This window comes from Aotus nancymaae, unplaced genomic scaffold (genome assembly GCF_030222135.1).
Source record: "Aotus nancymaae isolate 86718 unplaced genomic scaffold, 86718_ANA_hifiasm-v0.15.2.pri h1tg000108l, whole genome shotgun sequence".
Lineage (NCBI taxonomy): Eukaryota > Metazoa > Chordata > Mammalia > Primates > Aotidae > Aotus > Aotus nancymaae.
In genome coordinates, this window is record NW_026988523.1 from 888,740 (window position 1) to 903,355 (window position 14,616).

Below are 14,616 nucleotides of genomic sequence, written 5' to 3' on the forward strand. Positions count from 1 at the left end.
TTCCTTTTCATCCTTTTTTCTGCATTCTTGTCTTCTCGTTTCATTTCACTGAGCTGGTCCTCGACTTCTGATATCCTTCCTTCTGCTTGATCAATTCGACTGTTTAAACTTGTGCATGCTTCGCGAAGTTCTCGTGTTGTGTTTTTCAGCTCCATCAATTCACTTATATTCTTCTCTAAATTGTCCATTCTCATTAACATTTCGTCAAACCTTTTTTCAAGGTTCCTAGTTTCTTTGCATTGGGTTAGAACAAGTTCTTTTAATTCACAGAAGTTTCTTATCACCCACGTTTTGAAACCTGCTTCAGTTATTGGAACACACGTGTAATCTATTAAGCCTTGTTCCGTTACTGATGAGGAATTGCAATCCCCTGTAGAGGGAGAGGCATTCTGATTTTGAGTATTCTCTACCTTTTTACGCTGGTTTCTTCCCTTCATTATATATTTGTCCGTCTGTCGTCTTTATAATTACCGACTTTCTAACTGGGTCTCTGACGTCCAACTTGTTGATTCCCTGCGCCGAAATCTGAGCAATCCACTGAGCTGGCCAAAACAGCGGTGTTAAGATTGATGGTGCTTTTCTGCCCGGGAATCTCCGGACTCTGCACCAAGAACTGGCGTGCTAAGGCACCAGCAAAACCGCCACGCCGGCCACAAGAGTCGCCCTGGCGACCCGTGGAGCTCCTCCACTGGGAATCTCCTGGTCCGTGAGCAACTAATATTCGTCTGAAAGTGTGGCGTCCTCTCGTTCTTTGCGCTTTCACTGGAAGGTACGTGCCCGAGCTGCTAGTCATCAGCCATCTTGGATCTCTCTCTCTTTTTTTCATTTAAATCCAGTCAGGATTCTTATGTAGTATGTTGCAGAGCCTTTCATGTTTCCTACTTTTTACTTCCACTGTCACCATTCTAGTTTAGTTTCTCATTTATTCTAGCCTAGTTTATGTTCTCTTTTTCCCTTCTCAGTCTCTTTGTTTCAGGACATTGGCATTTTTGAACAGTATAAACTAGTTATTTTGTAGTGTTTCTCAGTTTGGGTTTGTCTGACTTTCATCATGATTAGATACAGATTCTGTACTTTTGTTAGGGACGCAGCATAAGCAATGCTGTATTCTTCTCACTGCATCATAGCAGAAGGCATGTGTCTCCTTCCTGGGGACTCTTGTTTGTACTCACTTGATTATTGTCTGCCAGGTTTCTCACTAAAAAGATACTATTTTACCCTTTCTAAGAATTAAGCATCATTGGAGACATAGTTGAGAATATGTAAATATCCTGTTACTCCTCAGATGTCACACCCATTAGTTATCCATTGATGACTGCCTAAAGCAGTTATTTTCTTAGTTGCCAAATGATGGTTTTCTAATTCCATGTATACCCTTAATTTCACATAACCATGATTTGAACTTTCTGAATGTATGAAATGTATTAAATGTTTTGACAGACTTTTATGTGTGGTTTATAAGATAGATTTCTTATTTCAGCCAAGAGTTTTAAGTTAAGATTATAAATGTTTTAAGGACTTGACTGTGTGGATGTGTACATATATTTCTACTCTGGTGTATACCTGGGAAATCTGAAATTATTTTAATTATGTAGATGGTTCTGATTGTTTCTAATAATAAACAATGTATATAGATAGCTTGTTCTTATATGTTCTTTAACACACTGTGGAAGATTAAATTTTTAGGATCTAAGCATTCTGTGAAGACAAAAGAATGTTATGTAAGGAGCATTCAGTACAAGTGTGGCATGGCTGATAATATTCATTTAGTGTGGGAAAACATCTTCAAAAAAAGATTAACAGCATTTTTCTCTGGGACCAGTTGGGGGTGGGGTGGGATGGGTTGAGAAGGGACTGAGCTTGTTCATAAAGTTTTATCTCCTTAAGACAATCCTCTGTCTTCTCAGTTGTAGCTCGGTGACTCACAGTAGGCTTAATATTCAGTGATGACAACCCTTTGTGATGAATGTCAACAGTATTAAACTAGAACTTCCCCTGATTACTTATAGGTCCAACTCGCTGGAACAAGTTTACAGGCTGCTGCTCAGTCTTTAAATGTACAGGTAAGCTGGGACCTGGGATTATGGGTCAATCTTTTATTTATTTATTTATTTATTCATTCATTCATTCATTCATTCATTTATTCATTTATATTTTTCTAACTTTCTACAGTGAGCATATATTTTATAATAGGAAATGCTTAGTATTACCTTTTAAAATTAGTGAATCTCATGAAGATTCAAATAATAATTATTGCCATTAATGAAAATCAGTTTTATGTTCTGCTACTATATGAACCAAAGATGGACAGGAAAAATCTACTTTCAAAGTTTTATGTGTAAGTTCAGTAAAAATGTTTCTAAGTTATACTGCTGTAACACATACCTAAATACACAGCATAAAAGTTCTCTTAATGCCCATTTGTTTCCAAAAGACTTGTTCTTTGTCATGTTTGAAGTTTTAGGGAGACCTCAGGGCAGAGGAAAGAACACTGGACTGAGACACGAGGCTCTTAGGTTTGCATTCTCATTCTGCCACTGACCAACTGTGTGACCTTTGGCAAGTCACTTAACCTCCTTAGGCTCAGTTTTTCTCATCTATACTTAAGTGGGGACATTTATAAGATTGCCAGGGTTCCTCTCCACCCTGAAATGTTACATTTCTAATAATTATAATTAAACCTGCGTGTAGATATTGGAAGATAGACAGTCAAAATGTTAAAATAAAATTAAATCTGGCCACTTTCCTTCCGGCAAAACATGACAAAGTTCAAGTGTTAGGCATTACTCTCTAAAATCTCAGTCAACCTGCTGCTTCCTTTCATTGTAGTGTTTAGGTAACCAGCAGTCAAGAGGGAAGGATGGTATTATGGAAGATTTATTTCAATGTTGCTAATGACTAAAGACCTTGGGTTGAGCATTTCATGAAACCCAGTTGAATATGGACCTAGTAACACGTGGGAATAAGGAAAGAAAAGAAAAAGAGATAATGTGACCTTACTTTCTGAGGGAGAGGAGGCGGAAAATTGCCTTGGTTGCCATGGTAAACTTTCATCCCTTAGAGAGATGTTGGCAAACAGGCTGTATCTCCAGTGCAGAATGTTTACAGTGCTGCACTGTAATTATCTCTCAATGACTGGCAGAATTAATCAGAGCATTTATGTTAATTAGCCTTGCTGCAGTCTCTAAAACAGGTGGTGGGAAATATGCAAATCTATGCAGAATTTTAATGCTCTGCATAACCAGTTTTAATTACCATAAAATTTTCTCTTCGTGCCCCTGTCTCTTGACTGCAGCATTTTCTCTCTGAGCTTGTGTGTTAGTCGATGGGGGTTGCTAGATTTATCGTTCTGTAAAATATTAGGTGGAAAGTTCTGTGAATCAAGTGATCATTCTCTGAGATGTTACTTGGAGAAGTTTCGGACTAACCACCAGGTGTATGTTAAAATGTTGGTATGGAAGGTCTAATGTAGAGATGGATGGAAAATGTATTCTTCCCTTTACCCCCTATTTCTGGAGTTGAGGAACTGGGGGCTTTTACTTTGTTGGGGATGACTGAGTATTTCTTTTTAAAAATTGTAATAGCAGCTTTGTCAGCACTGGAATAAAAAATCTAAAAACTCAATATGTGAAACTAGGAAGATACAAAGAAAAGAAAGGAGGGAAACCAGAACTCATGACTGAATAAGCCCATGTTTTAAATGATTCCTAAAAGATAGGGTTTTAAGTACATTTCTTTTGATCAACTGTTTGCAATCTTTTACTTCCCACCCCCCGCAACCTCAGTCTAAATCTAATGAAGAATCGGGGGATTCCCAGCAGCCAAGCCAGCCTTCCCAGCAGCCTTCAGTGCAGGCAGCCATTCCCCAAACCCAGCTTATGCTAGCTGGAGGACAGATAACTGGGGTAAGTGTTCACTGAGAGAATTATAATAAACTTTGTCTGTGCCAGAACTGCCATTGGCCAATGTCTGATTAGAATTGTTCACCGTAGCTGGCAGTAACATGGCTGTGCCTGGCACTATTGTGTCTTTAAGGAACTTCCTACACTGTAGGTAGTAAGTTGCTCTAAAAAAGGAATTATCTTTGTTGTAAGTTTTCAGGATATCTTTTATGAGAATTGTGGATGCTTCGGATAAATTAAAAACTTTATTAAACTCCCGTTTCAGGTGTTGCTTCATCATGCAATGGAATAATTATCGTGTAACTGAGATCATCAAACTGATAAAATGGCAGTTGTCCGTTTGGCGTTAAGACATCACTGCAGGGTAGAAGTTAAAGAATGTATTAGGCCTGCCAAAGAAAAACATTTTTCCTTCAGTTACTATGTAGTAGTCTAGAATAAAACATGTGGTGGCTTCATGTCCTAGCTCTGCAACTTACTATATGGCCCAATTCATTTCCCTCTACCTCAGTTTTACTTGTATTAAATGGCAATGCTAATAATACCGCTACTGTTGTAAAGATTGGAGATAATACACACAAAGCTTACAGAACAGTGCTTGGCATGTAGCGTTCAACAAATGTTGTTCTTTTTTTTTTTTTTTTTTTTTTTGAGATGGAATTTCTCTCTTGTTCCCCAGGCTGGAGTGCAATGGCGCAATCTTGGCTCACTGCAACCTCCACCTCCTGGGTTCAAGTGATTCTTCTCCCTTAGCCTACCAAGTAGCTGTGATTACAGGCACGCGCCACCACACCCGGCTAATTTTGTATTTTTAGTAGAGACGAGGTTTCTCCATGTTGATCAGGCTGGTCTCCAACTCCTGACAATAGGTGATCTGCCTACCTAGGCCTCCCAAAGTGCTGGGATTATAGGTGTGAGCCACCATGCCCGGTGGCTTATACTTTATTTTAAATACTTGATCTTAACCAAAAGGCTGAGAAGGTCTGTCATTTATTTTTTATTGTTAATAAATTGGCCTGTGTGACTATATTAAGCTTTTAAGTTTTCAGCTGTCTTTTCTCTAAGGCACCATTCACGATATTTTTCCAATGTTTAAAATTTGTATATTAAATTATCTTTGTGGGGATTGGTTTAGTACAATATAAGAAATAGTTATTATTCAATTCACATCACATTAACTCCTAAGAATTTTCTGGGTATGTTGTTGCTTTTTTGTTTTTTTGTTTTTCATTTCAGTTAAGTGTGTTTTGTCAGGGACAACTGTTTTAAGAACTGTTGCAAAATTATTTACAAAATCCCATCAGTAGAGATGTATGTATATACATGTATATTATATAAAAATTAAAAAATGTATCTATACTTCATATATACACATATCCCTTGAAAGGGTATTGAGTTTTTGAAGGGTTTGGTTTTGAGCCTGATGTTTCTAGTGCACAAATTGTGTTTGATTCTTTTAGAGGAGGTTGGGGCACTAAGTGACTTTACATATACTTCAGAAGATAACGGTTCCATCTTGTTTGATCAATCAGAATATGTCACCAAAAGAAAAGTAGAACACACTTACTACTTTAAGGGTGTTTGAAATAAGTTGCATTATGAAAGCAAGTTTACATATGCTGTAAATACATCTACTTTACTATTTTAGGTCTTGTTTTTGGTGACTAGTGTCTACAACATAGTAAGAGGCACTTGGGATTCTAGGTTCTTGCGCCTGGAGCTTCTATTAAACCTGGGCATTAGGGTTCATTTGCATGTAAAGAGAGCGGCAGTCACCACCTGTTTCATAGAGATAATGTTGGAAAGGAGATGTAAAGTTGCAGAGACTCAGTGCCTTCAATAACAGAAAAGATTGTGCTAGGGAGGGGCCTGGAGGGAGACTTGGAAAAGAAACAAATGGAACTCATGTTCTTTAGTGGTATCTTTGGACATAATGGAAATGATGGAATATGGCAGGGATTCATGCTAATGGGAAGCAGCTGGGCCTTATCAGTTCTTTCCCTGGTTATATCCAGCATCCTTGTTCCTCATTCATCTGACTAATCACTTGCTGTTAGGTTGAGTGTAAATTTCTTTTCATATCCTGTCAGCAGTGATTCTTTTTTTTTTTCTCCTTACTTACTAGTTAATTACTTTTTTGCCCAAACCCTAGGGCCCTGGACAAGCTTGAATGATTAAGTCCAGACTGGGGACCACCATTGTAATTTAAATGTCCTGCTAGTAGTGGCAGTTTGATCACTGATGAACATTTTAGCTGTATGCTAAGCACGTGAAGCCGGGTAGCTGGGGACTGATACCATTTGAGTTACCTACTTCAAAGCAGTTGGCTTGCCTTAGGAGCCTTTCTCCTCCAGCCCTTTCCCATTCTGTGTTCTGATTTTGTTTAGCTTACTTTGACGCCCGCCCAGCAACAGTTACTACTCCAGCAGGCGCAGGCACAGGCACAGCTGCTGGCCGCTGCAGTGCAGCAGCACTCCGCCAGCCAGCAGCATAGCGCTGCCGGGGCCACCATCTCCGCCTCTGCTGCCACACCCATGACGCAGATCCCCCTGTCTCAGCCCATACAGATTGCACAGGTGAGTGAGGAACTCTAGTAGCTATAAAGTGGCAGGTTTTATGTAATGTTAAATTAACTTTTTGATGGTTAGTGTGGGGCCTTAAAGGCCTGAGGAGCTCTAGATCAGTGAGGTAAGCAGTACCCTTCCTTACCACTGAATTAGAAATAATGTTTGTTTACTTATTTGAGTTGTTGTTATAAATATATAGCTGATTATTTGAATAACTGACTATATTAACGGACAATTCTTAAATAATTAGCTGGCATATTTTTGAAGCAGGGGATTACTGTATTTATTTTAATTAGCTAATTACGGCAGACATGGATTTTTTTCATGTGCTCTGCAGTGAATGTTGCCACCCGTGTGTGAGAAAGACAGTGAGTCATCTCTGCTTCGGAGTGATTAGCATTATGCCAAACATTTTTGCATTAGAATGTTGTTTGGATTCAGTTTTCACAATTTAGGTCAAAGTATCTAGCAATAATAAAAATTTATTTAGGAAGCATACACAGTAGTACCAAGGAGGAAAATAAATAAAATCGTTTATCTCAAGAAGAGGTATAAGTAGTTATATCAGTAAGATATGTGAAGAGTTATTATGAGTCGAATTGTTTGACAGCTGTCTTTATCCCCCTCAGAAAAGACTCAGAAATGGACTTGTAGCAAGTTTTATTACCTATTTAAAAAGAACTAAGTAACTATAAGAGTAGAGAATAGATATCAGATCAATCTTTATTATATGTAATCTTTATCTTTAAAGATTATATATTATAAATATACATTATATATTTATGATATATAATATATTTTATTTATATATATTTATACATATAAATATATTTATAAATATATATACATATAAATATATTTATAAATATTTATATATATAAATTATATGTATAAATATATATATTTATATATATATAATCGTTCATGAAAGATAATATTTTTATTTTGGCCACTTTCTCATCACCAAATAAATGTTTTTAGTACCTAAGCTGTGAGACCCTATGTTAACATTAGTCTAAATAAGATAACATGCATGAAAACACTTTGAAAATTATAAAACAGTAGGCCAGTGTAAGGTGCTATTGTTGTTATGAATCACATTTTTATTTGGATAGCTATTTTTTGTCTTAAAAAATTGAATACTTTAGAACATGTGGAAAGGGGCAAAAAAATTGAATACTGATTTCTCAGTTGAGTTAGATAAGCTATTGTCAAATGTCCAATCATTATAAGTCCTTTAATTTATTGATGGAAATTCAGATATAACACTCTCAATTTTTATTTAAGAGAAGAATCAATCAAATATTTAAAAAGTCTTTTCTCACTTGATTTTAAGACCCATATGGGTCTCTACGTGATAAAAAACAAGTATATTTGTTCTGAGGGAATTTTAAAGAATCACTGAAAATTAGGCTTAGTATAATAATATATGTCAGTCCACAAAAATAGTAAGTTACAGAAGCTCCAGGTTGCTTCACATGCTGTGTCAAGCACACACAGAGCATGTCCTGTTTGGAATATGAAAGCATTCTAAGTAAGTATTTATTTTTCTTTGTTTGTATGTGATAGAATTCATCAGCTGGAAGCCTTATACTTAAGCAAACTTTTATTTCAGAATCTCCAATCCATGTTTTAATTTCCATTTTTCAGGATCTTCAACAACTGCAGCAGCTTCAACAGCAGAATCTCAACCTGCAACAGTTTGTGTTGGTGCATCCAACCACCAATTTGCAGCCAGCGCAGTTTATCATCTCACAGACGCCCCAGGGCCAGCAGGGTAAGCTCCTCCTTAGAGCTTCTTAGTGGTACACCAGAGCTGTTCACTGAATGTGACACATGCATGGACTACTATCATTTTGGGCCTGAAACTGTCTGTTAGAACAATATTTTAATTGCATTTTATTTTATTATAAACTTTTGTTTAAAAATTTTTTTTTTTGTTATAAATACCACATTATTGAAGGTTGCCCTGAACTGACATTCATCTGTTAATCATTAAGGAAGATTCAAGAGTTTGGCCAAAAGTCAAAATGAAATTATTGAACATGCTAAACATAAATTGGATAAGTTGCTGCTAGTGTTTTGATTGGTTTTCACAGAAATGTATTCGAAGAATATAGACTGTTGAAAGTATGTGCTTCTAGCACATGTGTTTTAAATTTAAGGAGGAAAGAATTTTATATTAGAAACTACAAATTTTGTGAGTTATAAAAATCATCTTTGAGTCCTTTGAGTGGTAAATATTATATAATTAATGTATCAAGCCACCCGTGTGTAAGGTCAGTGTCAGAGTATCAGTGCTTCAACCCAAGGAACATTAGTGCATCTCTACCAATTCTTTATTATTTCTGGGTGGGGTTTTTTACCTTTTTTCTTCTCGATCATTAATTCCAAAATCTTTCGTCATGAAATAATTATTCTAGCATATGTTCAAGATTCAAAGATGAGTAATTCAGTTTTTACCTGCAGAGAGCTCACAATTTAGTGGCAGGGAAACAGACCTATTATAAGTGTTAGACTTGATATGCACAGATTGCTATGGGAACCAAGCAAAGGGATCCCTGTACCTTTGTGTTCAGATAAGTCTTCACAGTGAATTTGGGAGAATGCATTCATAGTCTTAAAAAAGAGAGAATGTCAGTCTCAGAAAATGAACAGCATTTGCAAAGCTTAGAAACATGGAAGAAAAATCAATAAACTGTGTTAGAGAACTATAAGTATTGCCTTACAACTGCAGAATAAGTTTGCACATACAGGTAATAATGAAATTTGAGCCCAGAAAGATTAGCAGAGACCAGATTATTGAAGAACCTTAGATTAAGTTTCCAGATTTTGACCTTAACTCCTGTAGCTTAGTGCTTCCTAAGATTTGATTTATTTAAGAATCACTTGAGGAATTAGAACTAAGTTTCCTGAGCCCTAACCCCAACCCCCCCTATTATTTTTATTTTTATTTTCAAACTTTTAGGTTCAGGGTTACACGTGCAGTTTTGTTATGTAGGATAAATTAAATGTGATAGGGATTTGGTGTACGGATTGTTTCATCACTCAGGTAATAAGCATAATACCTGATAGGCAGCTTTTTCATCCTCACCCTCCTCCCACCCTCTACCCTCAAGTAGGCCCTGGTGGCTGTTGTTCCCTTCTTTGTGTTCATATGTACACAAGGTTTTATGGGGGCATAGTATTCCATTGTATATATGTACTACATTTTTAAAATACAGTCTACTGTTGATGGACATTTAGGTTAATTCCATGTCTTTGCTACTGTGAATAGTGCTGCAGTGAACATACACACGGGTATGTGTCTTTATGCTAGAAAAATTTATATTCGTTTTGATATATACCCAATAATGGGATTGCTGTATCAAATGATAATTCTGTGTTCTTTGAGAAATGGCCAAACTACTTTCCATAATGGTTTAACTAATTTACATTCCCACCAGTAGTGTATAAGCGGTCGCTTTTCTCCACAACCTCACCAACATCTGTTATTTTTTTAGGGTTTTTTTTTTTTTTTTTTTTTTTTGAGAGACACAGTTTTGCTGTTGTTGCCCAGGTTGCAGTACAGTGGTGTGATCTTGGCTCACCATAACCTCCACCTCCCAGGTTCAAGCGAGTCTCCTGCCTCAGCCACCCAAGTAGCTGGGATTACAGGCATGAACCACCACACCCAGCTAATTTTGCATTTTTAATAGAGACAGGGTTTCTCCATGTTGGTCAGTCTGGTCTTGGCGTCCCAGAGTGCTGGGATTACAGGTGTGAGCCACCGCTCCTGACCTTGAGTTTTTAATAGTAGCCATTCTGACTGGTGTGAGATGGTATTTCATTGTTGTTTTGATTTGCATTTCTATAATGATTAGTGATGTTGGCATTTTTTCATATACTTGTTGGCTGCATGTATGTCTTCTTTTGAAAAGTGTCTGTTTATGTCCTTTGCCCCACTTGCTAATGGGGTTGTTTTTTGTTGTAAATTTGCTTAAGTTCCTTATAGATTCTGGATATTAGACCTTTGTGGATGCATAGTTTGCAAATGTTTTCTCCCATTCTGTAGGTAGTTTCTTTTGCTGCGCAGAAGCTGCTTAGTTTAATTAGATCCCCTTTGAACTTTTGTTTCTGTTGCATTGCTTTTGGTGTCTTCATCACGAAATCTTTGCCAGGTCCTATGTCCAGAATGGTATTTCCTAGGTTATTTTCCCGAGTTTTTATAGTTTGAGATTTCATACTTAAGTCTTTAATCCATCTTGAGTTGATTTTTGTATTGATGTAAGGAAGTGGTTCAGTTTCAGTCTTTTGCATACGACCTGCCCGTTATCCCAGCACCGTTTATTAAATACAGAATCCTTTCCCCATTGCTTTTGTCTACTTTATTGAAGATCAGATGCCAACCGCCAAATTTTAATGAACACTTTGTTGATTTTTTTTTTTTTCTTTTTTTGAGGCGGAGTCTTGCTCTGTCACCCAGGCTGGAATGCAGTGGCACAGTCATGGCTCACTGCAGCCTCAACCTCTTGGGATCAAGCAGTCCTCCCACCTTAGCCTTCAAAGTAGCTGGGACTACAGTGTGCACCACTGTACCTGGCTAATTAAAAAAAAAAAAATGTTTTTTGTAGAGACACCATCTTGCTATGGTTGCCCAGGTTGGTCTTAAATTCCTGGGCTCAAGTGATCCTCTTGCATCAGCCTCCCAAAGTACTGGGATTATAGGCATGAGCCACTGAACCCAGACTCACTTTGAGGAGTCTAATGTGAATGGCCCAATATCTTCCAATAAGAAAGTCTTCTGTAAACTCTACTAAACCACAGATTTAAGCAGAAAAGTACGTTTCCGAGTTTGTATTTAATAAAGTTCATGTTGAAACTTGGGTAGAAAAAGTTGGTAAATAAGTAGGTAGATGGACAGGACCTGGTGGCCAGTTTTATTTGATTAATGATAGGAAAGAGATATCTAGGTATAATGCCTGGGGTTTTAGGAAACTATGAGGGTTGATAGGATCAAACAGAGAAAATATATATGTAGTATTAGAAGAGCCTTGGTGAAACCAACCCTTTAGGTGTAGAGGAATAAGTAGATTCAGAAGATACTACATTTTCAGAAGTCAAAAACTAGTGGAGAGTGGTAATCCCAATGGAAGAAAATTCCAAGAGGGAAGTTGAGTAAGTGACCTAGATCAGAAAGACTTAGGAAGGTCAATACTAAGTGTGTTTATTGGATTTGTTAATTGTTAAAGCCTTAAGATTGAATGAGATTGCTTTCATTTACTTTCAACAAAGCCCAGGGCATTGTCTTTCTCTTCTCAAATCTGAGACCTCCTTTTATTTCTATTTTATTTGTCTCAAATTAAGATAGTAGGAATAATGAATGACTGTTCATTATGATTTTTTGGTATTTTCAAAGGTATGCGCATGTTTTTAAACCCTCCCCCAACTTTCAGACTTTTTTATAAGACTGGGAAAATAACACAGATCATGTAATACTGATTGGCCTTTGGCTCTAACTTTTCTGAGTTTCACGTAATTACCTTTTTATCTTCCCCTTCACATTAATTGGGTGAATTACAAAAAGTGTTTTACTGCCCTAACCTCAGGAAGGTCATTGTAACTTAGTAGTTACGAGCATGGACTTTAAAGCCAAACCACCTCTTTGTAAATCTTGGCTCTGCCACTTATCTGTGTGTCTTTGGAAAAATTAACTTTCTGGGCCCCTGTTTCCTCATCTGTTATATGAGTTACTTTCAGTATTCACCTCAAACAGTTGTAAGGATTCAATGAGTAAACACATGTAAAGCACATTTTAGAAAGGTGCCTCATACATAGTAACCTCTCTAAATCTTTGCTGCTGGTATCATTATGACATTATTGTGATATCAGTATCATCATCAGTCAACAAATGGTAGATAACTCAGAAAATGAAAAGGTTGTTCCTTTATATAGTTTCCATAGAATCACTTTGTACCACTGCTGCTGAGTTGTAATCATTTGGTAGTCAGATATGACCTAGATTCCATTTTCCAAGATTATTCAACAATGTAGAGGATCAGAGTAGTAGAAATACGTCTATAAACATTTCTAGGAATGGAATTCATTGTAATAAATAGCATCAGCGAAGCTGAAAATCTAAAGAGCTAATCTCTTAACTTTACGATGAAGGACAAAGGTTTGATCTTTTGGAATTTTAATAATGTTTCCAGCATGAGATTAGCCTTCAATATTGTTTTTTTTTTTTTTTGAGACAGTCTTGCCCTGTCGCCCAGGCTGGAGTGCAGTGGCACAGTCTTGGCTCACTGCAACCTCCACCTCCTGGGTTCAGGTGATCCTCCTCCCTCAGTCTCCTGAGTAGCTGGGACTACAGGCTCCTGCCACCATGCCTGGCTAATTTTTTATATGTTTAGTAGAGACAGGGTTTCACCATGTTAGCTGGGATAGTCTGTATCTCCTGACCTGATGATCCACCCGCCTCAGTCTCCCAAAGTGCTGGGATTATAGACGTCAGCCACCGAACCCCACCAAGCATGATTTTTAAAAAAGTTCTAAACCTCTTTGGACCCTTTCAGCCTTTTCAGCTGACCTTGTTTGGGGGCAAAACCTAAGGTTTGAATTTACTCATATAATACACTACAAGAAACCAAAATTAATCTTTAGAATTATAATTGCTGATTAATAGGAATGAGAATCATTTTTAAATAATCTGCTTTTGTCTCTCACAGATAAATAAACTAACTTTCATTGTTAAACTTTAAAGAAACTGCTATGTTGAAATAGCCTATGTTTAATAATGGGACCTCATTTCTGACCTTTCTGCTCCTTTCTTCTCTTTTTCTTTTTTTTTTTGAGACGGAGTCTCATTTTTTCATCCAGGCTGTAGTACAGTGGCATGATCTCATCTCACCACAACCTCCGCCCCTCGGGTTCAGGCAATTCTCTTGCCTCAGCCTCCCGAGTAGCTGAGATAACAGGTGTGTGCCACCACACCTGGCTGATTTTTGTTTGTATTTTTAGTAGAGGTGGGGTTTCACCATGTTAGCCAGGCTGGTCTTGAACTCCTGACTTCAAGCAATCTTTCTGCTTTGGCCTACCAAAGTGCTGGGATTACAGGCGTGAGCCACTGCACCTGACCTTCTCTTTCATTTTTTTTTTTATTATTGTTTTTGAATATTCTTTAGTCCTTAGCCTTTTCAGAATAATTTTATTAGTTTTAATCGTTAACATAAAATATACTTGTATTTTTCTCTCTCGACTACCCTTCAGTATTTTTCAAACAAGTAAAATTTGATATTTTAATTAATTCACTCAAAAATTAGTTGAGTGCCTGCTGTGTCATATAGTGCTCTAACAGGGATATATTTTGAACAAGATGTAGTCGCCCTGCCCTCATTAAGAGACATTGAATAGTAAATATTTAAACAAGTGGTTTAGATACCAATAAGTACTAAGCAGTTTAGCAGATCATAGTAATCTGGTAACAGCCTAAAAGAATGGGCCTATGGTCTGGAGAAGCAATATGTGAATTGGGAACTGAGGGATGAGGGGCAGGTTACCATACCTAGAATCTGAGTGAAGAGTCTTGTAGTCAAAGGGATGTAAAACACCTGAGATGGGAACAGGCTTGACCTAATCCGGGGAAAAAAAGCCAAAGTAGCTGAGTTCAGTGAGTCAAAGGAAGTGGCAGGAGATGAGATATGAGAGCTAGACAGGCCCAGATTGCCTAGGGCTGTGTAGATTTTATTCTAATTCTAATATAATTGGGAAATGATATGATCATAAAGATCACCCTATTATATGGAGATTGGACTATAGGGAGACACTTGGGGAAGCCAACTTCCATAAATTGGCCTTTTAAGAAATGTTTGTAGTAATATATACTGAATTTTATTTAATCATATTTGCTTCCTTATATATTTCGCTTGCCTCAGATCAACTAAAGTCAGAGTTCTCTAGAAAAATTCAAATCTATTTAATATATTTATCTTATTTGTGACCTACGTTATAAAATAACTTAGTACCTTTTGATAGCTTAAAATTAGGCAGTGCTTAGTTACTTATCAATAAATGATAAACTCTATGGCTCATCTCTGGTAGGCTCAAGTGTTTTGGCTGTTGTCCTACATATTCCAGCATTCACTGTATCCAAACTTAGTAACCTGAGG

The 14,616-nt window shown here is 37.1% G+C and overlaps 1 protein-coding gene across 10 annotated transcripts in view; it reads left to right on the forward strand.

The window, feature by feature from the left end:
- The window catches only part of POU2F1 (POU class 2 homeobox 1), a 196,423-nt gene that overhangs the window by 141,504 nt on the left and 40,303 nt on the right, over positions 1-14,616 (forward strand). For all 10 annotated transcript variants that reach the window (XM_064370601.1, XM_064370594.1, XM_064370596.1 and 7 more), the window contains 4 exons: positions 2,010-2,063; positions 3,786-3,905; positions 6,290-6,478; positions 8,120-8,246. In XM_064370601.1, the coding sequence (XP_064226671.1) occupies positions 2,010-2,063; positions 3,786-3,905; positions 6,290-6,478; positions 8,120-8,246 (490 nt within the window). The remainder of the gene's footprint in view (positions 1-2,009; positions 2,064-3,785; positions 3,906-6,289; positions 6,479-8,119; positions 8,247-14,616) is intronic.